The 25,947-nt window shown below is 43.0% G+C and overlaps 1 protein-coding gene across 5 annotated transcripts in view; it reads left to right on the forward strand.

Moving 5' to 3' along the window:
* The first annotated feature begins 1,132 nt into the window (after nucleotides 1-1,132).
* KCMF1 (potassium channel modulatory factor 1) overlaps nucleotides 1,133-25,947 on the forward strand; it is a 76,261-nt gene continuing 51,446 nt past the window's right edge. The window contains exons 1-2 of one of the 5 annotated variants that reach the window (XM_082851508.1): nucleotides 3,059-7,321; nucleotides 7,411-7,521. Coding sequence is in view for 1 of the 5 variants with exons in the window: in XM_082851506.1 (XP_082707632.1) it covers nucleotides 1,416-1,431 (16 nt within the window). In the remaining 4 variants the exon portion in view is untranslated. The other 4 variants (XM_082851506.1, XM_082851510.1, XM_082851509.1 and 1 more) reach the window with 4 other exon arrangements.

A 25,947-nucleotide genomic window follows, 5' to 3' on the forward strand; every position in this document is an offset into this window, starting at 1 on the left:
GAACCAGAATCCACGGCATTTGTCTTGACTGCAAAGTGCGATCTCTTTCCACTAAACCACGCTACCAATCGACACGTGGTAAGGGGCTGTATAAATATTTGATGAACTAATTAAGGCCTGAAAACAAAGTTGACAAGGAAGAGGGTAAAAATGTAAAAGATAGATTAAAAACAGAAAAGTAGTTCACGGACAGGAAGAAAAGGAAACACACACACATACAAACACACCCCAACAGTTTTCAGAGAAGAATATTCAGGGTGAGCCAAGGTGCTGGAACAAACTTTGCGCGGGTGCTGCCGGACACCCGGGCTGGAGGGAGCGGAGTCTTCGAAGTAGATGGTTCCCGAGGAGCCGGCCCTGGGGCACAGCAGCCAAGACCGGCCGCCTCCCGGCTGGCCTCTCGCGTCCACGCCCTGCCGACCGCGAGTCACCCCGCCGGGCAACACCGGACGACTCCCGGAGGCCAGCCGCCTTCCCCTTCGGGGCCGCTGGCTTAAAAAGAAATACAAACACATGTCCCCAGCCGGTGCGCAGCCTCCCGTCTGGATCGGAGGCCGCAGGGCGCTGCCCGCTGTCGGCCCGGCAGCCATGCGCCCGAAAGGGGGGAAGCCTTCCGGGGTCGCAGCTCGCTGCCGGGAAGCACCCGCCGTCGCGGTTGGCCCGGCCCACCGGCGGGGCGCCTACGGCCCGGGCTCGGATAGGCCCCAGGCGGGGCTGGGGGCGGCCGAGGGCCCCTCGAGCCGCGCGGGCCGGTCATACTGGCGAGCGGCTGGCGCCGGCGGCCGAGCATTTCCTCTTCCTGCCTACGCGCTGCGCGGCGGCGGCGGCGGCCAGGCCGAGGCCGGGCTCAGGCGCCCGACCGCGGCCTGCCGACGAGCGCGGGCAGCCGCCGCCGCGCCGCCCCGCCGCCCCCGCCGCGCCCTCCAGCCGTGGGGCTCCGGGCTGCTAGGCCCGGCGCGGGCTGCGAGAGGCGGGGCCGACGTGCGGGCGGCGGAAGGAGGCGGAGGAGGAGGAAGAGGAGGAGGAGGAGGCGGCGGCCGGGAGCCGGGGAAGAGGGGCGGGGGGTGGGCCGGGGGAGGGGAGGAGCGGGATTTGCGGAGCGCGGCGCCGCCGCCCGGAGCCGGCGGGCCCGAGAGTGACCGAGTCACGGCGGGCGCCGGCGGAGCCGCGGCGTCGGACCCGCCTCCTGGAGGAGCTCAGCCTCGGCCAGGCCCGTCCCCATTCCCGCCCCGTGCCGCCTCCCCGCCGCAGCCGCCGCCGCCGCCGCGGGAGCGCTCCGCTGCCCACCCCGCCCCCGCGGCCGAGCCCGGGAGTCGAGTGGGAGTCGGCCGGCCGGCGCGGGCAGCGCCGGGACCCCGCGGGGGACACTGCAGCCGGAGCCCGGGAGGGGCCGCGCCGCCACCGTCTGAACTAGGATGTCCCGACATGAAGGTGAGAGGAGCCCCCACCCCCACCGCCAGGGCCTCGGCCTACCCCGCCCGGGCCGGGCGCCGCGGAGGGCGGCCGGGAATCGGCGGAGACTTGGGCCGAGCCCGAGCCGGGCCCGAGGCGCCGGGCCCGAGAGCGAGCGAGGGCGGAGAGCCGCGGCGCAGCCGCCGCCGCTGCCGCCGACACCGCCGCGGCCCTGAACTGGGCCTGGTGCCGGAGGCGGGGCGACCGGGCAGGCCGGAGGGTTTGCACTGTCATGGGGCGGGGGAGGGGGAGGGGAGGCGATGGGGCCCGTTACCGGCGGGAGCCGGGCCCTCGGGACTGATACCGGACGCCGCGGCCCGCCCGCCCGGCCCCGGAGTCGCTGGGCCCCGGCGCGGCCTAGCGCTCCCGCCGTCCCGGAAGGGCCCGGCGCGGCCGCCGAGCGGGGCCGCAGACGGCGGCAGGAGACCGAGGAGCCGGCCCGGGACCCGGCGGGCGCGTCCGGTCGCCGGGAGACGACGGCGAGCGCCTCTGCCTGCGGGCGACTGCGGGGCGGGCGGGAAGGCTTTGCGGCCGGGGAACGGGAAGCCCCCGCCGCCTGGAGCCCGCCCCGGCCTCGCGGCTAGGCCTCGGCGCGGCCCTGAGCTCGGGTAACCAAGTTCCCGGGGCGGATCCGTCCCGGCCGGGCGAGCAAACTCCCTGCTCGGTCACCCGGTAGGAGGGGGACTGGCTCCCGGCCGGCCGTGGGCCCCTCTCCCGGCGTGCATGTCTCCCTAAACCAGGTTTTGGTAAATGACCGTGGTGAGGTCTGTTAGTGTTCAGGGAGCGTTTTGGACTTTGTTTTGCGATTTAAAAACATGATGGGGGTACAGTTGCAAATCAGCAGACAGCTCTAGCCCGGCCCCAGGGCACAAAGAGAAAAATGTTTAGAGCCGAGGTATAGGCGTTGATCTGGTAAAAAATAAGTTAACTTCAGTTTGCTGCCATATGGTTTAGAAAAGGGGGAGGGGGGTTGTGTTTTCTTTGTTTCACTACCACAGGTATTTAAATAAAAAGTATTACGAGACTTGGCGAAAAGTTTATCCTGGTAAGGTTAATGCAACATTGTAGAAGTGGCTTGAAGATATTGTGTACTCTGGATGTTAAAATACTGTATAGGTGATGTAGGAGTGGAGAAAGTTTAGTGAGTCACATTTGTGTGTGCATCACACTGTTAGAAGGGTATTCTTAGGGAAATACAGGCCTTAGACTTTAAAGATTGAAAAACTCAGATTGTTCAAAATTATATTCAGAGCATTACTAATTATAATGTAATTTGAGATGGACTCCAAGAAAATATTGTGTCCAAGGGTTCTGTATTTTAAAGTCAGAAAACTAATAGGAAATAGGTTATATTTTCTTCACTTACTGTGTACAAGTGTTGGACAGTTTGAAATAATAAGGTACATAGGCTCATACAAATATTTAGAAGCTATGCCTATTTTCCCATTTTCTTCTACTTAATGGCAATACATTTTCTATCTTGTAATTTAAAAGAAGTTGTAATTAAAGTTATAATAAAATTTTAATTGGGGATATTAAAGTTTATTTTAGGCTAAAGTCGTGTGTACATTGACCACCTTCAAGACAAAACGAAAGTGAGTAATGGCTGCAGGCTCTCTTACTCATAAGAACTAGGAGAGGTAAAGTTACAGAATCATAGCAATGGAAGAAGGGTGTTTGAGACCCATTCTCCTTGCTTTAAGAAAATATCCAGGTAGTTCCAGATGGAATATTCATATTGAATGGTGTCCTGGGAAGATTCCTTTACCCTCAGTAATCTTTTAGAGTAATTAAAATCCCACAGCGTGAACATTCTTGAATGTAACACAAATTCTGTAATTTAAGCCCAGTTTTCCCTGTTTGGTCCTGTGGAAAGGCATGTGGTCATGAAACTTACATTTACCGTTTAGTTACTTGAATATTACTGAACTCCTCAGCACATGAATAGCACACCTTTTCTGGTAACTTACATAATGCCAGAGGTTTCTGAAGAAGGAGCATTCCTATAATGTATCAGTTTAAGACTTATAGTACAATATTTGACAAGTGATTACTTTTTAAGGGTCTGGTTTATGGCCTAAGGCAGGAATGGCAATCTCATTAAGAATCACATTTAATTCATTAGATATATGTTTTGTGGAATTTAGTTTAGGCTGCCAGTTATTTTCATCAGTAGAAATTTAGCCTATCAACAAATGTAGAGTTTGACACCCTCGATATTATAGTTTGTTTCTTACCCTTTCTTCTTTGGGCCAAGTAATCCCATTTCTTTAGTGGTATGATTTTTGAGCCCTTTCAATCATCTGTCCACCTCCAAATTCTCTGTAGTTGTTGTTTTCCTTTCAGTAGTATGAGCCAGGACTGGGTGTAGTAGTCTGCGAAAAGATCTGAACTGAGCTGCCTGTACTGTTGTGCTTGCATTGTGCTTCCTTTTCAGTGCCTTCTGTAGGCATGTAATTTGTTAGTTTGTCTTTGGGCCCATCCTAATGAGTTGCGCTGTTTTATATGTAACATGTAACTTTGGACAACACAGCCCCAGGATGGACATCTGTCAAGCTTAGAGTCTGTACTTGGTGAAGCAGTGGACTACCTCTGAGAAATGAGATGCAACTAGAAGCATAGAAAAATGTCCTAGCCCAGGGGTCAGCATGCTTTTTTCTGTAAAGGACCAGGTAGTAAGTATCATAGTCTTGGCAAGCTATAAGGTCTCTGTCCACTCTGCCGTTGTAGTATAAAAGCAGACAGCATGTAATTAATGAGCACAACCATGTTCCAGTGAAAACTTTCTTTATGGAACTGCTGTTGAATTACATTTTAATTTTCATGTGTCATGACGTATGATTCTTTGTTTTACCATTTAAAACTGTAAAAACTGTTCTTAGCGTGCAGGCTGTTCAAACACAGGAGGTGGCCGAATTTGGCCCATTTTGGCCTGCAGGCTATAATTTGCCTACTTTTACTCTAGAGTAGAGCTTTAGAGAGCTGATAGAACTGGAATTGTTGGGAGTCCAGAAAGGGCCCGCTCTGCTTGGTGTTTCCTTTGGGAATGGGGAGCAAGTCCATGGACTGAGCCAGTTCTGTACCTGTTTCCAGCAGTACCATGTCAATTGGGATAGAAGTCATTGTTCCTGAGGCATGGGAAGCAGACTCCCCAACCACCTTCCCAGACACTGTCTGAGTGGACATGATGGTACTCTACATTGTCTCCCGCTTGCCCAACGTGACTTTTCCAACCAGAATTCCAGGGCCTTTTAATTCACTTTGTAACGTTCTTGTCACGTTAACAAACATTTTACAACATCAGTTCCTAGTCACTTTATGTTCAACATACCAACACCATCTAGTTCCATGTTATACACAGTGAAACCAATCATTTTCTATTTCATTTGTAAGTATTTTTTTTAATGTTTCACTACATACTTTCCTTTTAAATACATTTAAAGTATAACTGTGTTATGCAGAGCTTAAAAACTATGTAATAGCTTTGCACATGTTTTTAAAAACATCAAATTACTCAGTGCTTATTAGCTAAAATGAAATTATGAGTGTTCTTGCATGAGTTGGAGCCTAGTTGATTACCTGGGGTTATTATGTTAAAACATTCAACCTTTTTTTATTCGCTACTGTGTATAAGGCCCTGGGTTAGTTACGGAGAATGTGGGGATGAATGAACAAGACACAGCTTCTCACCTTAAGTTTGGTGGGGAAGGTGCATGTGTGCACAGCTTCTACCGCCCAGTAGACATACCATAAGGAAGGGATAAACAAATTGATGACAAAATAATAACCAACTTTTTTCTTGCTAATTTTGCCCAATTTCAGAGAGGGAATCTATTGTGATTCCTAACTCCTTTTTCTTGAGTGCCGCCTCAGCTTTTTTGTGGGCTACTCTCGATTTTGGATAAAATTGTTCGAGATTTCAAATAGAGTTCCTATCTCTACCTGATTTATATTTCCCCTAGTTTTTTGAAGATTTTCATATGTAAAAATGATAGTGAATAAATGGACAAGTGATGATACTGTGTTATTCTCAGAAGCATCTGATACTGTTTATTTTCAGAATGTAATGTACAAGAGTAAGTAGGCCATTACTCTAGTTTTTGAAAGTTGTACCATTTTTTTGAAATTGTAGAACTCTTCTGTTAGTAGATTTCTCTTCTCTGAAAGTGCTGTCTGATGCTAAAAATGCACATGCAGACAATCCCGTAGTGAATTGCAATAATTTTGTTTTCAGGATTTGGGGACTGGAAAGCCAGGATTGGCAATTAGCATGTGATTTTAATGTGGTGACTTTTGCCTTCCTGTGGCAAAGTAGATTCACTCCCACTGAAAAGAGCTTTGCCATCATGTCAGACAACTTATTTTACTTAAATGATCTGTTGAAAGATTATGACATTCTTACTTGACTTTAAATTTCAATAAATCATGAATTACATTTACCTTGACTTTCAATAAAGGATAGAACATAAATATTTTAATTTCTGGGGTCTTCAATTTCATGATTTTGTATAAAGTTGATTTTGAAGCCCATTTTCCCCATATATTGACATTTGTGTTAAAGTTAAAATGTGACGAAATATAACTTCCCTCTCTTATTTTAAATTAGAAATTTAATTTGGAAGAAATTCCTTTTAGTCTTAGAATTTTAAGAATTTATTAGCAGCAATCTTGCTTAAAGATTGAAAACTTTTTCACAGTGGAAAATTAGGAAGCTTCTGATGTGAAACTACCAAATTCCTTCATATTACACTTGCGACATTTCAGAAAAGAAATCCATGCCCTTATGAGTCATTACTTAATTTTCAAAAATCAGCTTTATAACATCTACCGTATATATTTGCTGAGGTTTGGGTGTTTCTTTTAGACTGGGGGTTCCAAAAGTTGTTCTTAGTGAAGATTAAGGTATTGTTGTGTTATCCTAAAAATAGTGTGTTTTTAATTTCATTATAAATATTGCTGTGTGGCTACATTCATGAATACGGAAACGTTTCCTACCCATCATACTCATAAAATTTAAAAGGAGTGCTATTCATAATTAAAATCTTTGTTGATAAAAGTTTAATTTCATGTTAATTTTAGTGTTGTGCTAGGAGCCATGATGTTGTTCATTTCCTTAAAATGATATGGTATGCTTTTTTAGTCACTTAAGCTATTCATTATAATTGAAGAAAGAGTCTGTAAGAGGTATACAGATCAGAGCATTTTTTAAATGTGCTAATTTTTATATATTATCTATGTCCTGATTCATGTTGGAGATATTGGATAAGGCAGACAGTTTCCTGAGGGAACAAATTACCTACGTTCCATGGTAAGGAAGTGAGTATTTTGGGTGAAAAGAGAGGACGTTTTGGGGTTGGTAAGGACAAGAGGCCAGGAGGGTGATGGCAGAGGAAAGTTAGGGTGGGCCTGAAGCTTGGAAATTATCTGTAGTCACAGGGAGTCAGAAACACAAAACTAACTCTTATGCCTATGAAATGTCTTAAGAGCTGCATGCCAGGAGGTAAAAACTCACTGTCCTGTGAAACTAGCAAGAGATGAATTGCCTGATTAGGCACCTTCCAGGGTGCCATCCCTGCTACCTTTCTCACTGCCTTCCCACATGTTAATCCGTGTTTTTAGCTGTGTCTTTCTGAATAGTGACAAGCAGAGTGTGGGTCTATCCAGTTCATGTACATGGTCTGTGTATCTTTTCAGGGCCACAGTACCAGCCATCAGTCCAGCAGACTTTGCCCGTAGCCACAAGGGGTATCAGGGAGAAAGTATGGATGGATCCTTGCAAATCCATCACTGCTGCGAGAAAAAACCAGCTGAAATCACAGGAGTGGGTCGGTCAATCGAGTCACCTTCAGCTTGGAGGGACAGACAATAAGTGGGTGAAGCCTCTTGACATCATGACTGATTAGGTTTGCACATGATGTTCTGCTGAAGTGTGTGTCTGTGTGTTCCTTCTCTTGGTAGTATTCATTGCCACTGTCATGAACTTCAAATTTTTCTACAGTCAGAGGATCTTCATTCAGAGCGCCACTTTAGAGTGCTAACTTGATGAGTTGACCATTCGAACAGTCACAGGTATACTCAACTATAATGTTTGGTTTTGACTTTGTTTCTTTTGTTCCTTAAGACTCTGTCACCCTCCCCATCCACCCAGCAAAGTTAAGTTCCTCCGGTGGCACTCCTGCCTCATTCTCCAGGCGTTTTTTTATGCTGCAATTGTTTACTTGTCTGCCTGCCCCACAAACTACCTGAGGGGTAGGTATAGTGTTACACTTACCTTTGTACCCTACCACCTAGCATAGTGTCTGGCCTTTGGAGGCCCAGTGAACATTTGCCGGTGATTGTTAGAGATGTTAATACTTGTCTAAAAAATGGTGAGACTGGACAATGCATTCCTGTTTTTATCTGGAGGAACTGGTTAAGAGGGAGAGAGATTGTAGGAAAGAGAACTTGGAACTTCCATAAAAGTCAGAGGGGATGAATAAACTATGTACATAGAATGAAAATAACTTAGGGTAGCTGACTCCTGTGGGGATGGCCTGGGACTGGGCTCCGAGGTACCGTTTTGTTCTCCTTCTGGCTCTGGTTTCAGATTAGCTGGCTGTGGGTTCTGCATATTAATTGTACTGTGTATGAGTTTTTTGGTTCATTCAGTCATTCATTCAGCAAATATTTATGGACTACCTACTCAAGTACCACTCAGTCATCTCCAGAGCTTGCTGCAAGTTGTTGACCCTTGCTGCAGGATGATGATATTCAGCAGGTTAGAAACACATGTTTGGGAATTAAATGCTGTTGCATAGGTTGTGGCTCTTTTCCAGTGTGCTCGAGTTAGTCCTTGAAGTTTATATTTTATGACAGGATAGTTAAGTCATGTAAGTGTTTTAATGTTTTGGCAATATTTGCTTCCCCTCCTTTTTTTTTTTTTTTTTTTTTAGCTTATTTTCATTCAAGCTTCACAATCACTTCTAATGCTGTCCAGCAGTACATTTCTTTCTTTAACAATATTATCCTTAGACTGTAAGACTCAACACACATCTGCATATATAAGTATCTTTTTGATATTGAATACTTAGAAAAGAGCTCAAGGGATTAAGCTTTTTGTATTCAGTATAGTTTTTTTGCGAAGTCCTTATGGTTATATAGCAACTGTTGGGGTGAGTAACTAGACCCTACTTCCTTCTGTTATTCTTCCTCAGCCAGCATTCTCCTTTGGTGTCCTCTGTGATTGTAGAGGTTTGGCAGTGCAAGCAAATGAGAAACTTTCTAAGTCAGGAGTTAAAAACATTGAAATAAAATGGGCGGGGATTATATAAAGGAGTTGTTACAGATGTGTCCCTTCTCTGCAAGAATGAAATACATCCTGGGAGCTGGGGGTTGGTTTGGTGTTGGGAACCAGGTAGTTTTCATAATCAGAGATCTTATGTTCATCCTTATTGACACTACTAGAGATTCTGACACAGTTAATTGCAATTTGAATTGAATGTCACCTGTTCACGTGTTTGTATAGCTATAGATATGGATATACATAGTAGTCACAGAGGTAGAACCAGTCTTCCTATCCTTGGGAAAAATGGTGATTAGAACCTCAAGTTACAGTGGATGAGAATCTGGCCCGTGGTGATCCTGTATTAGGCCAGGATCAGGGAGCTTCACTCCATGTCAGACATACTGCATATCTTCATGCTCATTCATTGTTCCATATCATTTTCTGCAAGCTTCTTAGAAATCACCCAAATGGTAGAGGAGATAGCAAATCTACTTGCAGAATTGGGGTGCATGATCACACTGTCCAACAGAAATCTAATTGCAAGTCACATGTAATTTAAAATTCTCTAATAGCTACAGTAACAAAACTAAGGAAGTGAAATTAATTTTAATAATTTAATGCTTTTAACCCAATATATACAAAACAGCATTTCAACATGCAATCAGTATACAAATTGTTTATGAGATATTTTTACATTCTTTATTCTTTACAATGCTATAAAAATCTAGGGTATAGTTCACACTTAATACTTTTCAATTCAGATGCTAGATTTTCATAAAGAATACTTGGTCTTGGGCTTCCCTGGTGGCGCAGTGGTTGAGAGTCCGCCTGCCGATGCAGGGGACACGGGTTCCTGCCCCAGTCCAGGGAGATCCCACATGCCGCGGAGCGGCTGGACCCGTGAGCCATGGCCGCTGAGCCTGCGCGTCCGGAGCCTGTGCTCCGCAACGGGAGAGGCCACAACAGTGAGAGGCCCGCATACCGCAAAAAAAAAAAAAAAATGAATACTTGGTCTTAGTTGAGACATACTTTAGACTCATATATCGGGGGTCTGCTGATTCATCTTTTGATCATGTACTGTCTCTTTTTGTAAGTACATGTTGATGCAGTATTGCCATCTACTTAATGGTCTGTTCATTAGCATTCTAGATTTCTGTTCCTAGAATTTCTCTCCTATGAAGCTAGGTTTTACCTTACTTTTTCACCTTAAAATTATTTTTAACTTACTTTAACTGCATATAACCATCACAATAGAAACCTACTTTATAAACAGCTACAAATGTATATAAATTCTAATCCCTTTGTGAGCTGTTCAGATTGATGAGGTATAAAGCAGTGGCTTCAGGGTGATTTTAATGTGAGTTTGGGGGTTATTTTAAAGTCCCCTGCGTTGACAAATGTAGAATTTGGGAAAATTGTTACTAGTCCATTTCAAGTTCTATTACGGTGAATTCATCATTTGAAAACAGTGACCCCCTAGGCTTGGTAATTTATTGTCGATATATTTCATTGTATAGATTAGATCTCTAGTATCCATCTCCAAAAGTCTCTTGGCATCTAGCAATAGAAAGACAGGTGGTTATGATTGTTCTTTAAAGTAATTTTAAGGAAACTGACTATGGAGTTAATACTTAGCCCACTATCAAGGTTAGCCACCCACTGGTGACTTCTCTCTTTTACCTATTTGGCTTATTGTTTTCCAGTTACAGCTAGATTTGCAAGTGAAAATAGAGTGTTTGGAAGACAGTCTGTTAAAAATTAAAGACCTAGTGTTTTTCTGTCTTCATTTTATTGGAGCAACATTTCCACTGAGCAGTCAGTTTTATGGTTCTTTTTTTTTTTTTCCCTGCAGTCCCCCTCCAGCCAGATCACTGGAACATAAAGAATCTGTGGCTCTCTCTCTCTCTTTTTTTTTTTTTTTTTAATAGTATAAAAATGCTAGTACTGTCATTTTTGGGTACTCTCATCCAGTGGTTCTCAAAGTGTGGTTCAGGACCAGCAGTATCAGCATCACCTGGGAATTTGCTAGAAATGCAGATTCTTGGACTCTACCCTAGACCTACCAAATCAGAATTTCTGGGGGTGGGGCCCAGCAGTCTGTGTTTTAACAGGCTCCTACCTGGACCCAGTTACAACCAAAGGCATTCTTTGCCTGAGGTTGTTATTGCTGGTGACAGGCACACAATGGTTGTGGGACCACTTTTCATGGTGTGATACTAACCAAATGGAAATGGAGCTCATGACCTTGGCATCATTCTTCTTGAACGTCATGCTGTTGTCACGTGAGGAGGTGAAGAGGAGCATAGCTCTCTGCTCCAGACTAGTTCTATTTGTTTGTTTACTCAACATGTATTTATTGAATGTGTACTTGGGGCTAGGCACTATTCTGGCCACAAGGAAACCATAGTGAACGAAACAGAGAAGCTTCCTGTCCCTCTGACACTCACACTCTATTAGAAGGAGTATACTGGGGGTGTATGGCCTACAAGCCAAACTTGGCCACTGCCTGTTTTGGTCAATAAAGTTATATTGGAGCACAGCCACATCTCCTCTTTCCCATATTGTCTAAGCTGCTTTGTGCTACAGTGGCAGGGTTGAGTAGTTGTGACAGAGAAAGCTGAACATATTTATTCTCTGCCTCTTGGCAGAAAAGGTTTGTGGATCCCTGAGAAAGACCATGAAAGAATGAATAAGTAACAGAGTGTTAGGAGGTGACAAGTGTTATGAGAACCCATACAACAGGTTAAGGGAATAGAGAACGGGGGCCTACTTTAGATACGGTGGTCAGGAAGGGCCTTTCTGAAGACAGAACTTTAAAAGAAAAAATTTGAATTAAGTGAAGGATGTGTAAAGGAGGGTACAGCAAGTGCAGAGGCCTTGAGACTTGGAATGCTCTGGGAACAGCAGTGAGGCCACTGTGGATGGCGGACAGTGATCGAGCGGGAAGAGGTAGGAAATGGAGTTGGCATAGCCAGGCCAGACCCTGCATACCCTGTATGGTGGGCTGTGGTGAGGACTGTTGAATTGTTAGTGCTCTCTTCTTTAGAGAGATCTTTCTGGCAAAGGCTGGAAACTAAATCCCTAATGAAGCACATTCCAGCATCTCTAAGAAACATTTCTTTTTGAACTTTCCCCTATACTCTTCACTCTAGGGAGTCCACCAAGTAGGAGAATGGGAGGGAGTAGACTGCAGAGCTAAGAAAACATGAGCGAGTTGGAGAGAGGTAGATGGGACAATACTGAGGAGACCAGGGTTTCTAGAACAGGAGACTCCCATATGCCAGTAAGTCCTAACTTCCAGTTCAGTGCTAGGAATCTGGTTTCTGTAAAAGGATACTAATATACTTCTTTGGCCTCTTCCCAAGGGTTGTTGTGGAGATGAAATGGCAGCACATGTAAGAATGTTTTCTAAGTTAGATAAAGTGCTGCACAAATGTAAGGTGATGGTATTTTTATTATGGGAGATAAGATTAGAAAGGAAGATTGGAGCAAGGTAGATAGGGAAGGATTTTGATTGCCACACTAAGGTCAGTCTTTTCCTTTTTCCATACAGGTTATGGGATGGAAGGGGGGTTGGGGTAGTGCATCAAAAGTTTTAAGCAGAGAAAGGGCATGATGAAGAGTGGCATGTTTTAGGAAGAGTAGTGGGGTCCATGTGCAGAGTAGGTTGGTGCCTGGGGCAGGGACCAGTTAGAGACTCTGGCGGAATGAGCTTGAAGTTAAAAGGACCTGAATTAGTCAGTGACAGTAGGAGCAAAAAGAAAAAATATGACTTGAGAGAAAGTCCTATTGCAAGAGAGGAAGGACTAAAGTATAATTTCAGGACAACCAGCCAGGGTGCTGGGAGGATAGCAGGTTCTTTTGGTAGTTAAGGAAGATAGGAAGGGACAGGTGGGGAAAAGATGGGGAAAAGAATAATTTTCAGCTTTTGACGTTCTGAATTTAAGGTGATGGTAGGCCATTAGGTAGAAATCAGGAGTTGAGAAATACTACACTGGGGCTCAGGAGAGAGAAATCTTGGTTAGAAAAAATTTTTATAGCCCCCTACATTGAAGTCTGGGGATTGGCTAGATTTCTAAGGAAGAAAGCATCTAGAGAAGGGAGGATCAGAAAGCAAAGGGAGAACCATGATTGTGATGTGACTTGGAAGCCACAGACCATTCCTGACCACCCATCATCTGCAATAGCACTTGTCATGCAAGTATTGACTTACTCCTTTAGATATAGGCTGCTTTGAATAGGGGTGAGAGGTAGAGTAGATGAGGAGGTGGGAAGGGGAGAAACTAATACTATCCAAACATTTGCTATAGTAATAGTAGTATTTATTGAGTGCTTACTATCCGAGGGGCACTGTGCTCAGCATTTCACATGTACCAACTCATTTAGTTCTCACAACTGTCCTGTGAGGTGTATATTTATTATCCCAGTGTAATGGATGAGGAAGTTGAAGCACTGAGTTCAGTACCTTGCCCAAGGTCACACAGTCTGCGATGAAGCTGGAATTCAAACCCAGGTCTGGGTTCTCAACATTAAGCTGTACTCTGTACCAGGCACTTTATAGACTGGTTCCTACAGCGGGGATCACAATTAAAAGGCTTAGTAAAATTTCAAAACAACCCAGCAGATATGTTATCCTGCTTTACAAATTAGGGATTTGAGTCTAAGTAAGAGAGGTTAGCTTATTTGTCCTAGGTCACCCAGGTAGTAAGTGGTAAAGCCAGGACTTGAACTAAGTTCTGTCAAAAACCAAAGCCCATGATCATTTCATTTCATTCAGAGGTCAGTAAACTTTGCGTACAGAGCTAGATAGCAAGTACGGCTTTGCAGGCCACGTGGTCTCGACTGCAGCTACTCCACTCTGCTGCGGTGGTATGAAAGCAGCCATAAGACTAAACATAAACAGATGAGCGTGGCTATAATCCAATAAATCTTTATTTGTGGATACTGAATTTGAATTTCATATAATTTTCACGCATCACTGAATATTATTCTTTTTAAAATTTTCTAAACATTTTTAAATGTAAAAACTGTTCTTAGCTTGTAGGTTGGACAAAACAGGTGGTGAGCCAGATTTGGCCCATGGGCAATGGTTTGCTGACTCCTACTTTAATCCATTTATTTAATAAATATACATTGAATACTTTCTCTATGCGGAGACATTGTGTTGGGCACTGGGGATGAAAAGCAGAGGGAGTTCCAGTTCCAGCCTTCTAAGATGAGACAGGTAATTATAATACAATGTAGTATGAACTATAATAAATTTATACCTGCAAGGTATAGTGAAGGAATAGATATGGGAGGCTTCTCAGTTTTATGGATGAATTCATGAATGCATCCCAAAAGGAGTTATGTATTTGAGCTGTATCTGATGTTGGGGAAGAGTATCCCATGGAAAGAGACATGGGCAGAAAGAATTTTGCTCTGAGGGGAGACCATAAGAAATTTAACATTATTGGAGCAGAAAGGGAGGGGCTGATGCCAGGAGATGAACCTTGTCAATAGGATAGGTTAATGGGAACGAGTTTTTAGGAAATTTTAAACCAGTATGACTTTTGTGTTCTAGAAAGAGATGCTCTGAAGGATGGATTTGCGGGGGGTGGGGCAGGGGGACGGACAGGTAAGTTACCACAAGATAAGATAATTGCTATAGTGGGTGCAAATGAGAGACCTATCTGGTGAATGGTTAGGCGTGGGGATTTTGGAATAATGAAGAGTCTAGGAAAACTCGGGGTTTGGGCTTCATTAGTTGGGTAGTGCTATTCATCAAGATGCATATCTAGGACAAAGAAGCATGCTTTAAGGGTGAAGGTGGGAAGTAGGGAAAAGAGAAGTGACTTCCATATTTAGCATGTTGGGTTTGAGGTACCTGTGGGACATCCGGGTAGAGATGACCAGGGACAGTTGAACATGTGGGTCTGGAATTCAGGAGGAATAGGTCTGGGCTAAGATAAATCCATAGTGGTAGAGTTGATTGCTCAGTGATGGTGAGAACATACAGATTAAGAAGATTGGTAGACCAATCATTCAGCCCTTGGGAAAAGTTCACGTTCAAGGAGCAGGAGGACTGGCTGAAGGGGATAGCCTGGAGAGCGGGAGAGCCAGGGGAGAGCATTGTCACTGAAACTTAGGAAGGTGACGTTCTGGAAGGAGGATATGGTTAGTATTGCCGCAGAAAGGTCAAGAAGATAAGGAGTGAAGTGTTCTTTGCCTGGGACTGTTGGAGTGAGGAAGGTTGTGGAACTTAATGAGCACCTTCAAAGGCATAGGCTGGAGCCCAGATTGCAGTGTATTCAATCCTGAAGGAACATGAGAAACTGGAAACACTTCTTAAAGATTAAGCTGTGAAGGAAAGGAGAGATGTCTGTAGCTAAAAGGTAGATACTACAGACTGATACTAAAGACTGGGAAAAGTCATTCACTCAACAAATACTGTGCCAGGTACTGGTGTTGAAACTGGGGATAGAGTAATGAAAGATAAGAGGAAGTTCTCAGCGTAGAGCTTATGTTTTAATGGGGAGGTTGGATACAGAAAAGGAACACATAATTTAATTTTGGTTACTGATAAATATTCTGAAGAAGATAAAGCAGACTGGGGGATTAAGGATTGAATATGATGGGAGGTGAATGAGTGGTCTGTGTGTTTTTTAAAAAAAGATTGGTCAAGAAAGCCTTTCAGAGGAGGGTGACCCATCTCAAGCAGAGACTTCAGGTATACAAGCCCTGGAGTTAGAATGAAGTAGGTTATGCGAGGAACAGGATGGCTGGAGCTGACTAGGTGAGGAGGTGGGGATAGCCTGGGCCAGATTACATGGGGCTTTACAGGTGATGGTGGGGCATTGGGGTTTAATCCTTTGAATGTGGATCTAACAAGGACACAGGCAGGCCAGGTGGGTGAGAGGAGGGCCATTTACTGAGATGTGGAGGGCAGGAGCATTTGTGGAGGCTGGAGTCAGGAGTTCCGTTTCAGACATATTAGGTAAGAGATGTCTGTTAAATGTTCAAGTGGAGATGTGTGCTGAATCAACTGGAGTTGGTTGAATGAGTGTGAACAGGTACAGGCTCAGCAATATCATTAGGTATCTTAAAGTCAAGACTTGGTGTGATTCTGCTGCCTTTCTTTCCAGTTTATTGTGGCTTGAGTCCCTGAACCTTTTAGTAGGTAAGTGTCTGTTTGGGGGGGCCTGTGAACCTGTTTTTTTCCCCCAAAGTAGCAAGAGAGAGGGAGCATAGAGGTCACAAGCCCGGTGTGTCTCCTGTGCCAGTGTTGCAGTGATACAGGTCCAGGCCAGGAGAGCTCAGTGTGGAACTTAGGCCAGTTTGGCAGCTGGATAATGAATTAGTTTATTTGAATCCTTTTCTCTCCAATAAAATCAAGAGAAGATAGAATAATAGACCTTTTGGTCCAGAAGGAAATCAACCTTTTTTTTTCCCAAATAAAATTGCAGTCTGGAAAGGCTGAGTCACACTACCTGAGATCACAGTGAGGGCTAGAATTCAGATCCTATGACTCTTATTCCAGGCTCACTTTGTACTATATATGCTGCTGGGATGAAGTTACCCAAAACTGTAGGCTCAGGGAGAGTTATTAGTTTGTAGATACTCTGAGGCTAGATTTCTTCAGTGGATAAAATTTTCTGTTCACTCAAGGTTTTTTTTTTCTGAGATGCTGACTAGTAAATTTATCCATGGGACTTTGGAGCCAGACCACCAGGGTTCAGACCCCAGCCTGGTCACTTACTTTACAAACTGTGACCTTGGGTAAGTTGTTCACCTCTGTGTGTATCATTTCATGAGGTGGGCATAATGCTAGGGTGGTTATATTTGATGGTTATTATATATATAATGTTTAGAATAGTGCCTGGCATATGGTAAGCACTCATTGTCTGAGCCATCATCATCATTTTCATCTTGGACGTACGAAACAGTTGTCTACCATACTTCTCAGTTCCGTGCCTGTAATTTGAGTGTTAACGTTATGCAAAGTATATAAGAGAAGATATAGGAAGGTAGGGTAAGATAAGGTATATAAGGTAAGATACAGTCTCTACCTTTGAGGAATTTGCATTATAATGGAGGGAGAAGTTTTAAAAGGCTTACCTATTTGTTATAGGACAGTGAAAGCCATGAATAATCTAACATTCTGTGAATCTGAGTGTTCAGATGAAGGCAAAGGGACTAAGGAGAAAGAGGTTTGAGCAAGTTTTGTGGATAAGGGACTTGCCTGGGTAGAGGAGAAGCAGACATTCCAGACCAATGGGGTGGGCAGAAATGAGTATGTAATAAGAAGGCCAAGGTAGGAAAACACAATTTGTGAGAATTTGTGAACAGTGAACAGTGAACTGTGAACAGTGAAAAGAACAGTTTTGCTAGGGAAAAGGCCCATGAAAAATAGTAGTGATTAGGATATATTGAGGATATATCAAAACCAAGCATACCAGACTTATCTCTTTTGATTGGGCTTCTAAATTGGTATATCAAAGTATCGCCATAGACAATATCTTTCATTAAGGTGTATAAAAGACTGTCATTGTCCTCGTGGACAGGATATTAGCTCTATTAGATGATGATGTCAGAGGAGTGCATCACTGAGTAGCTCAGAGTGTTGATTGGTAGATTAGTGGCAACCTAGAGTAAAGAGAGGACTAAGGAGGTGATTCTGTACCTCTTTTTTTCTGTTCTAAGATTTTTTTTTTAATTGACTGAGATTAACACATTGGTAATATATTCCCCTGTTCTATTAACCAGGTTCATCACATCAGCATTTTGCCATTTTTAAATCAATTTCCTACCCCCTTCCTTTTGGGGGGCTTTGAACATTTTTAAAGCAAATCCGAGACCTGTGTATTATTTTACCCACAAATATTTCAGTACTTATCCCGTTGATAGGGATGCACACACACGTGCACACACACGTGCCACAGTATCATTATCACACCTCACAAAATTAACAGCAATTCTCTAGTATTCTATAATACCCAGTTCATCTTCAGTTTTCCCAGTAGTCTCAGAAACGTCTTTTTAAAGTTAGTTTGTTAAAATCAGGATCCAAAGAAGGTCCACATAATTACATTTGGTTGTTATGTCCTTTAAAATCTCTATAACAGCCCCCCACCCTTAAAAATGCTATTTAGTTTTTGAAGAAACCAAATCATTTCTAACATTCTGGTTTGCATTTTTATGATGTCATTTTATCATATTCTTTCATTCTCTGTATTTCTTTTAAGTGGTAATCAGTTCTAGAGGGTTGATTCAGATGTTTGTTTCATAGAATATTTTATAGGTGCTGAATATTTCATAATACTTATTATATCACATTAAGAGGCCCATAATGACTGGTTGTCTTAGTGGATTCAAATGTCAGCTGTCCCTCCGTTGGCAGTTACTGATGTAAGCTGCCTGGATCTGTTGTTTCATAGTGATTGCAAGATGTTGATTTTTCCATTTTTGTTTTCCCTATGTTTATTTTATTCATTGGAATTTTTCTATAAAGAACTCTGATTCACGTACTTTAAAGAAATCACTGTAATGCTCTCATAAAGGATAAATGAAATGAAATAGTGCCTTTCAGGATGTGAATGCTCAGGCATAACTAAATTAGAGGAAATAATGAAGAGGTTAGATACTTGTACCTATGTAAGACTCACTGTGAGTCAGATAGCTTCAAATGCAAATCCATACAGACATGTTGTGTTGGCAGTTCACCTTCAACAATGTTGCCATCAGTGCTGTTTCTGTTGAACAACTCTTGGTGTCAAGTTTTAAACAATTTACCCAAACAGTTACTGATGATTTCAGTGTGTGTTTAAATCTTACAAAACATACTTAGTATCTATACGTAAAATTCAGTTAGCTTCCAAGTTCAAATAATTATAAACAGGTTTTTCTGTTTGGACCTTTGAAAGATATGTGAAAGGTAGAACAGCAGTTCTTCATTGTGTCATATTGTCCATCACATTGCAGGTTTCTTAAATCCCTGGCACTGACCTCCCAAATGCCAAGATGACACCCAAATTTCAAAATGCCCTTTCGGAAGTAATACCACACTCTTTAAAAACCACTAGTCAGGGCTTCCCTGGTGGCGCAGTGGTTGAGAGTCCGCCTGCCGATGCAGGGGACACGGGTTTGTGCCCCAGTCCGGGAAGATCCCCCATGCCGCAGAGTGGCTAGGCCCATGAGCCATGGCCGCTGAGCCTGCGCGTCCGGAGCCTGTGCTCCACAACGGGAGAGGCCACAACAGTGAGAGGCCCACGTACCGCCAAAAAAAAAAAAAAAACCACTAGTCAAGTGCAAATATTATTAAGACAGGAAATCAAATAACCACTATAAATAAACATTTGAAAATAGGAGGTAAAAACCACCTCTCTTGCTTCCCTGGTGGCGCAGTGGTTAAGAATCCGCCTGCCAGTGCAGGGGACACGGGTTCAAGCCCTGGTCCGAGAAGATCCCACATACTGCGGAGCAACTAAGCCCGTGCGCCACAACTACTGAGCCTGTGCTGTAGAGCCCGTGAGCCACAACTGCTGTGCCCACGTGCCACAACTGCTGAAGCCCGCACGCCTAGAGCCCATGCTCCGCAACAAGAGAAGCCACCGTCATGAGGAGCCCGTGCACTGCAATGAAGAGTAGCCCCCGCTCACCACAACTAGAGAAAGCCCGCGTGTAGCAATGGAGACCCAACACAGCCAAAAATAAATAAATTTAAAACAAAACAAAAAAACCTAAACCACCTCTCTTTTTGCTAATATCACTTTATGCCTAGAAAACGTGAAACTCTTTTAAAATTATTACAATTATTGAGATAATTTAGTAAGCGGATTGGTGTATATACCTAGAGGTGAGAATTGCTAGGTCATAGGGTAAGTGAGCAGCTTAATTTTCATTTAAAAATTGTTCTTGCGCTCACTTATTTTCCGCCTCGTAGAATTGCTTGTTTCTTCCTGATTGTTACCAGTCTTAAGGATATTAAACCTTTTTTATATTATAGGACTTTTTTCTGAATCGCATTTGCCTTGTATATGCTTTGGCTCCCCCAAAGACTTTTCACTTTTATTATAGACCTATCTCTGTCTTTTCTGTATGCCTTCTGGGTTTCATCCTGCCTTAAAAGGCTACTTTTTTGCCTTTTGCCATGCCCACAGTTTTTTTGTTTATTTGTTTTTTAAGACAGAAAAGATAAAAAGAAATTGAGGGAGTGACTTGAAGGCATCCATATGGGGAGTAGGGAAGGTGAAAGCACCTGCTTTAGAGAGACAGGGAGGACCTGGAGGTGGGAAGTAGATCCCAGAGTAGACTGAGCTCCCAGGAGGTGAGGGACGTTTGTGAAGCAGGCAGCGAGTGTGAGGGACCTTGTAGGACAATTGTTGGCCACCGATCTGTTCAGTAACTGGGGGACCACCAATTTATTTGACCTTGACTTCTAGCAAGAAATACATTTTTACAACACCCAGAAAAACACACACAATGGAAACAAAAGTTTCATGAAATGGTCCCCTGTTTGCAGTGTACTCTGATAATTTTCAGTTGTTTTCAAGAAATTCTGATTAAGATCCACTATATTAATGATTCTCAACCCAGTCAGACCTAGTGCCTCATTTATTCTTATAACAAATATTTTAAGGCTGTTGATTATCCTGAAATAAAGTTAGTAGATAGGTCATCAGGTACCTTAGATGTTACAGTGAAGTAGTTGACGGCCTGTACCTACTTACAGTAAATACCTTCGGATTCAATGTAAAATAGATAGCTAGTGGGAAGCAGCCGCATTGCACAGGGAGATTAGCTCCGTGCTTTGTGACCACCTAGAGGGGTGGGATGGGGAGGGTGGGAGGGAGGGAGACACAAGAGGGAAGAGATATGGGAACATATGTATATGTATAACTGATTCACTTTGTTATAAAGCAGAAACTAACACACCATTGTAAAGCAATTATACTCCAATAAAGATGTTAAAAAAAAAAAAAGAAATAGGCTCAGAAGACATACCGTATAAAAATCATAGGAAAATGAAAGAGTTGAGATATATGTAGATACTAAAATAAAAACTGTTAGAATAAATAAAAACAATATATGATAAGAGGAAGAGGGAAATTTTTAAAAATGGAAAATATGATAAGAGAGGGAAGTAATTTTACTTGATGTGAGGATAACATAAGAAATTAGACTGTCCACATGGAGAAGTAAAAGTAGTATCACATACTCACCAGTGAGTTTGACCTTATTTATACCTGTGGTGTCAAAATAATTCCCTGTGAAATGACCTGGCATGAGACAAGGAAGTGATGAAGTCTCACAGAAAACCTGGAAGAAGCCATCATTAGCAACCTGCTTTCAGACTCTAGTACTTAACTACCCTGCAGGGCATATCCTTTGATGGGCAGTGGGGTGTAGAGGATGGATTAGAAAAAGAAACAGTTATCAGCCATGTGGTAAACTTGGAGAGACATTCTCAGAGTAAAAAAAGAAAGAGAAGCAGCCCCAAAATAAATAAGTTTAATAGTTACTTTTCACAACATAGATTTCTAATACCGGATAACATGTAGGATGATCTTGATGTGAAATTTTTTTAATGTTAATAAAGTTTAGAAAGAACCCTCTGTTTCATAAATCCTTACTAACTTAGTGTTTAGAAATAAATCTATTCAGAGACGTCTCTGTTACATACTATTTGAAAGTTACGGCTATAAAAGCAGTCTGATAGAGGTATGCTGTACTGGAAACTCAGCTACTACAAACAGCTTGTCATCAGATTTTCTGAAATGCTAAACAGTCTTAGTACTAAATGAAGCAAAACAGTCTTTTCTTAACTTATAGGATAGTGTCACACCTGGAAAATAAGTTAACTAAAGCGTCAGGAAATATTTTGTGTTTATGGGGAAGATGGAGTTTGGTAGTATGCTCAATTTTAAAGTTTTTTGTTTTAATTTCCTACTTGAATGTCTGGTGGGAGATTTGGAAAATCTTGTTGGGATACTGGGCAATTCTTTATTGCATTTCCAGACTCCTAGCATCTTTGGTGCCTTTCCCCCAATAAATGCCAATAGGACCCCAATCATTGTGGTGACCAAAAAATAACCCCCATAGGCTCCCTGGGGATGGTACCTCCCAGGTGAAAGCTTCTGTGATTAAACTGATTTTACTGGGTCCTGAGCTACAGTTGCAAAAACACTTAGGGAAGCCTCTGGGTCCTCCTGAAAACTAGTAGAATGACTTGCAACATTATTGCAAATGTAAGATGGTTATTTCCCTAGTGTTGATAGGTCACTTCAGTTTGCTTTTGTTCTTTACATTCTGGCTTTCATACTCCAAGACAGATATTGATGGTCTTAATAAACTCATTTGACCTCCAATCTAGATGGCCTCATCCTCCAGTGAAACACTCAGAAATTCTTTCAAAGGCATGTATCAGTTTGTCTAATCTCTAAACACAGCCCATGCATTGACAGAGCACTCACTACACTGTTTTGAGTGTCATTCATTGAACCATCTGCCTCCTTGTTTCTTGGTTTTTTTTAAATAAACTTTTTATTTTGTAGTAATTTTAGATTTACAGAAAAGTTGCAAAGATGGTAAATAGACTTCCCACGTACCCCTCACCCAGTTTCCGCAGATGTTAACATGTTAACTTGACAAGTTTGTCATAACTAAGAAACCAACATTGATGTATTGTTACTCACTAAACTATAGAGTTACTCAGATTTTTACCAGTTTTTCCCCTTATATCCCCTTCCTGTTGCAGGATGCAGTTCAAGATTCCATGTTGCATTTAGTGCTTCCTGGTTTGGACCTGAGTAGCTGCACGGAGAGCAGTGCGTTCTTTCTCTGTACTGGGTCTGTGTGGAGCCGGCACATTTTCTCCACACTGCATGCTCTCTGTTCTTCTCATTTTGTCTCAGTAATTTCTCTTGACTGAGTTTCTAGATCTTTTGCCATTCTGTCAGTATGTTGTATTTGTTTCTCATTTTAAAACAAGACATCCAGAACTGAATGCAGTTCTTCACATATGGTCTGACGAGAGCAAAATGTTGTGGAAGTATTACAGTTGTGTGTCCCACATGACAGTTAATGTAGCCTAAGCTTGTTTGTTTATTCCCTCGCTTTTGTAAGCAACTGCATCCCATATTGGGCTAATACTGAAGCTGAAGTTCTGCTTACTTAATTCACCCAGAGTTTTTTTGTTTTGTTTGCTTGCTTGTTTTAATCACATGAATTGCTCTTTAATCCAACAGCAAGACATTATGTGAACCCCTTTAAAAATTCATCTCGTTTGTTTTGGCACACCCATTTGCCTCTTTGAATTTCTATCCTGTCCTCCAGTGTTTTAACTGTTTCTTTTATGCAAAGCTTATAAGTATGCTTTCTGTCATTTTCTAAAACACTAATAAAAATATCGTATAGAACAGGGTCAAATACAGGACCTTACCACGGCACAAGATGGCAAGTGAAAAGAAGCTGTATAGCAAGTATGTGACTGTATGAGGAAGCTAAAAAATGTTGTCAGCATAGGCTGAAGGCCGTGATTCAGTGTTACTTATATGCTGACTGGGGTGGCGCCTAAACTAGAACTCTTGCAGAATGAGAGCAAATGAATTTTTTGGAGGACTGGTAGGTGGAGGGTCAGTTTTACCTAAGAATGGAGCCAGCTGTTATTCCTAAGACTGTCAGCTTATGCTTCATTTGACTGGATGCGCCTGAAACTTCTACTTTAAGAGTTCATGAGCCTTTCTTGAATTAGGCCTTTTTATGAATGGCATTGAAAATTTTGGAGGACTTTAGACACACTTTTTTTTTTACTATCAAGGATTTTATTTTTAATATTTATTTATTTATTTTTGGCTGCATTGGGTCTTCGTTGCTACGCACGGACTTTCTCTAGTTGCAGCGAGTGGGGGCTACTCTTCATTATGGTGCGCGGGCTTCTCATTGCAGTGGCTTCTTTTGTTGCGGAGCATGGGCTCTAGGCACGCAGGCTTCAGTAGTTGTGGCACGTGGGCTTCAGTAGTTGTGGCTCGCAGGCTTTAGAACGCAGGCTCAGTAGTTGTGGCGCATGGACTTAGTTGCTCCATGGCATGTGGGATCTTCCCGGCCCAGGGCTCGAACCCGTGTCCCCTGCATTGGCAGGCGGAATCTTAACCACTGCGCCACCAGGGAAGTCCCTCAGGGATGTATTTGAATGATACTTCCTTTTCAGTAGTGCCTGTTCATGTATCATTTCCCATTTTTCTTTTTTGTTTTTCCTGTTGGTCTTTTCTTAATCTTTAAGAGCCCATTGTTTGTTGTATTTGTTGCAAATATTTCTCTCTATCTGTTGTAATTGACTTATTTTGTGGCTCTTTTGTCAATATTAAAGTTTTATACTTACCTATTATCAAATTTACATTGTGCTTCCTTGCCTCCTTTATGGTTTCAGGTTCCCTGTATTGCTTAGAAACTTCTCACACACTAAGAGGTAAAATAAAGAGATCCTCTTGTAGTTTCTTTTAAGAAGTTCATAGCTTTTTTAAAAAATCTAAACATACTTGCCATTTTTAAGATATATGCCAACCAGTCAGTCCTTTTCGTTGAGAATGGAATTTTTATGCATGTGTGAGAAATGTGTCATGCATTCAGAAATGTGCAAGATGTCTACATTCAGTAAAAAGATAATAAAACAAAGGACATTGTATCCATCTGTATTAAAACATAGGCTGTCTCCCAGACATGTCCATAACCGCTATCTGGACCTTTGTCTTGATCGTCCTCTTGCCTTTCTCTATAGTTTTATCCCCAGTAAATCTCTTCCTATCTAAGCAGCGTATTGTTTAGTTATGAATCGCTGAGTGACAAGCTCAGAGCTCTCTGTGTGAGGAAAGGGCAGTTTGCACCATTGGACACAAGCTCCTAGGAGAGGAGAAGCTGAACAAAGTCTGTCTTCAGCCTCCCTGGGAGTTTCCCAGAGACCCTTTGCAGAAGTCACTGGGTGAGGTCACGAGTGGACCTTGAAAGATCAGGGCCACCACAGAGCGGGGGATCTGGCTGGACCTTCGTGTGGACCAGGGTGGATCTCCAGCCGAGATGCGGTCAGAGGACAGCCGCTCACATCCCCCGCTCTCAGGAGCAGGTCAGAGCAGAACACCTGTGGGGTGAAGCTGAACTCCCTCCTGGAGTAGAGAACAGGAACTTACTTCATCAGCCAAGTCCAGATGAGCAGCGGAGCCTGGGCCAGACGCCCTGAGCATCATTCTGTCCTCAGGTCAAAAGGAAAAAAGTATATAATTTTGTGTGTGTGTGTGTGTAGTTGATTCTTGTTGTTCTTGGTAGCTGTGTTCTATAAAGTTGCCGTGAACACTGAAGTAGCAAATACTCAACCAATGCTCCAGTAGAAATACAGGGCTACGTTCCTGTGAGCCTCTGGTCACACTTTCATCAACAGATCAATACATAACCTTGTTTTCTGTGTGTTTCTGTTGAAAGACACCTTACTTAATATACAGTTGATTCATAAACATAGAAGTCATAGCTAACAGCACTATAATTCATGACTGGACAGAGTTTATCTAACACATATTTTCTCAGCCTTGTGGTGCTTAGGAACACTAGACAGCACTTCAGCACTTCACTAGGGGCCACTTTAAACAGTGAGATCACCTACAAACAATACAGAAAGTTGAAAAACGTGACAGTACATAGACCATGAAAAGGATGCTTGTTTACAGGATGAACTGAAACAAGAAGGCAGAGCGGCCACTTGTTTGAGCTCAGCTAGGAATGTGCACATTGGTAACTCAGATGTGCATGAGTGACTTTGAAAGCACTGCAGGTATGCTATGTAAGTCTGTATGTGTATGTGTGTGTGTATATATACACATACACACACACACGTACACATACACACACACACGTACACATACATACACACACACAAAAAACAGGGAAAGTTAATCCAAGATGTTAGACGCCAGGATAGTAACTTGGGGTAGTTACTACCAGAAGGGGCGTAAGGGAGACTTTTGTTCTGTTAACTTGATCTGGGTGTTAGTTACGCAGGATGTGTTCACTTCGTGAAAACCAAGCTGCGTATTTATGATTTGTGTATTTTTCTAAATGGTGTTCCACTTCAGTAAATAGTGTAAAACAAAGAGTACTGTGGCCTCAGGATCTGGGCGGTGGCCACTCATTGTGCACGGCTTTTGAGTGTCACTGCTCTGTTGTGGACAAGTTGTTCTCAGCTACTGCATGGCTGTCATTCTGGGGGT

Source organism: Leucopleurus acutus (genome assembly GCF_964270905.1).
Source record: "Leucopleurus acutus genome assembly, chromosome: 12".
Taxonomy (NCBI): domain Eukaryota; kingdom Metazoa; phylum Chordata; class Mammalia; order Artiodactyla; family Delphinidae; genus Leucopleurus; species Leucopleurus acutus.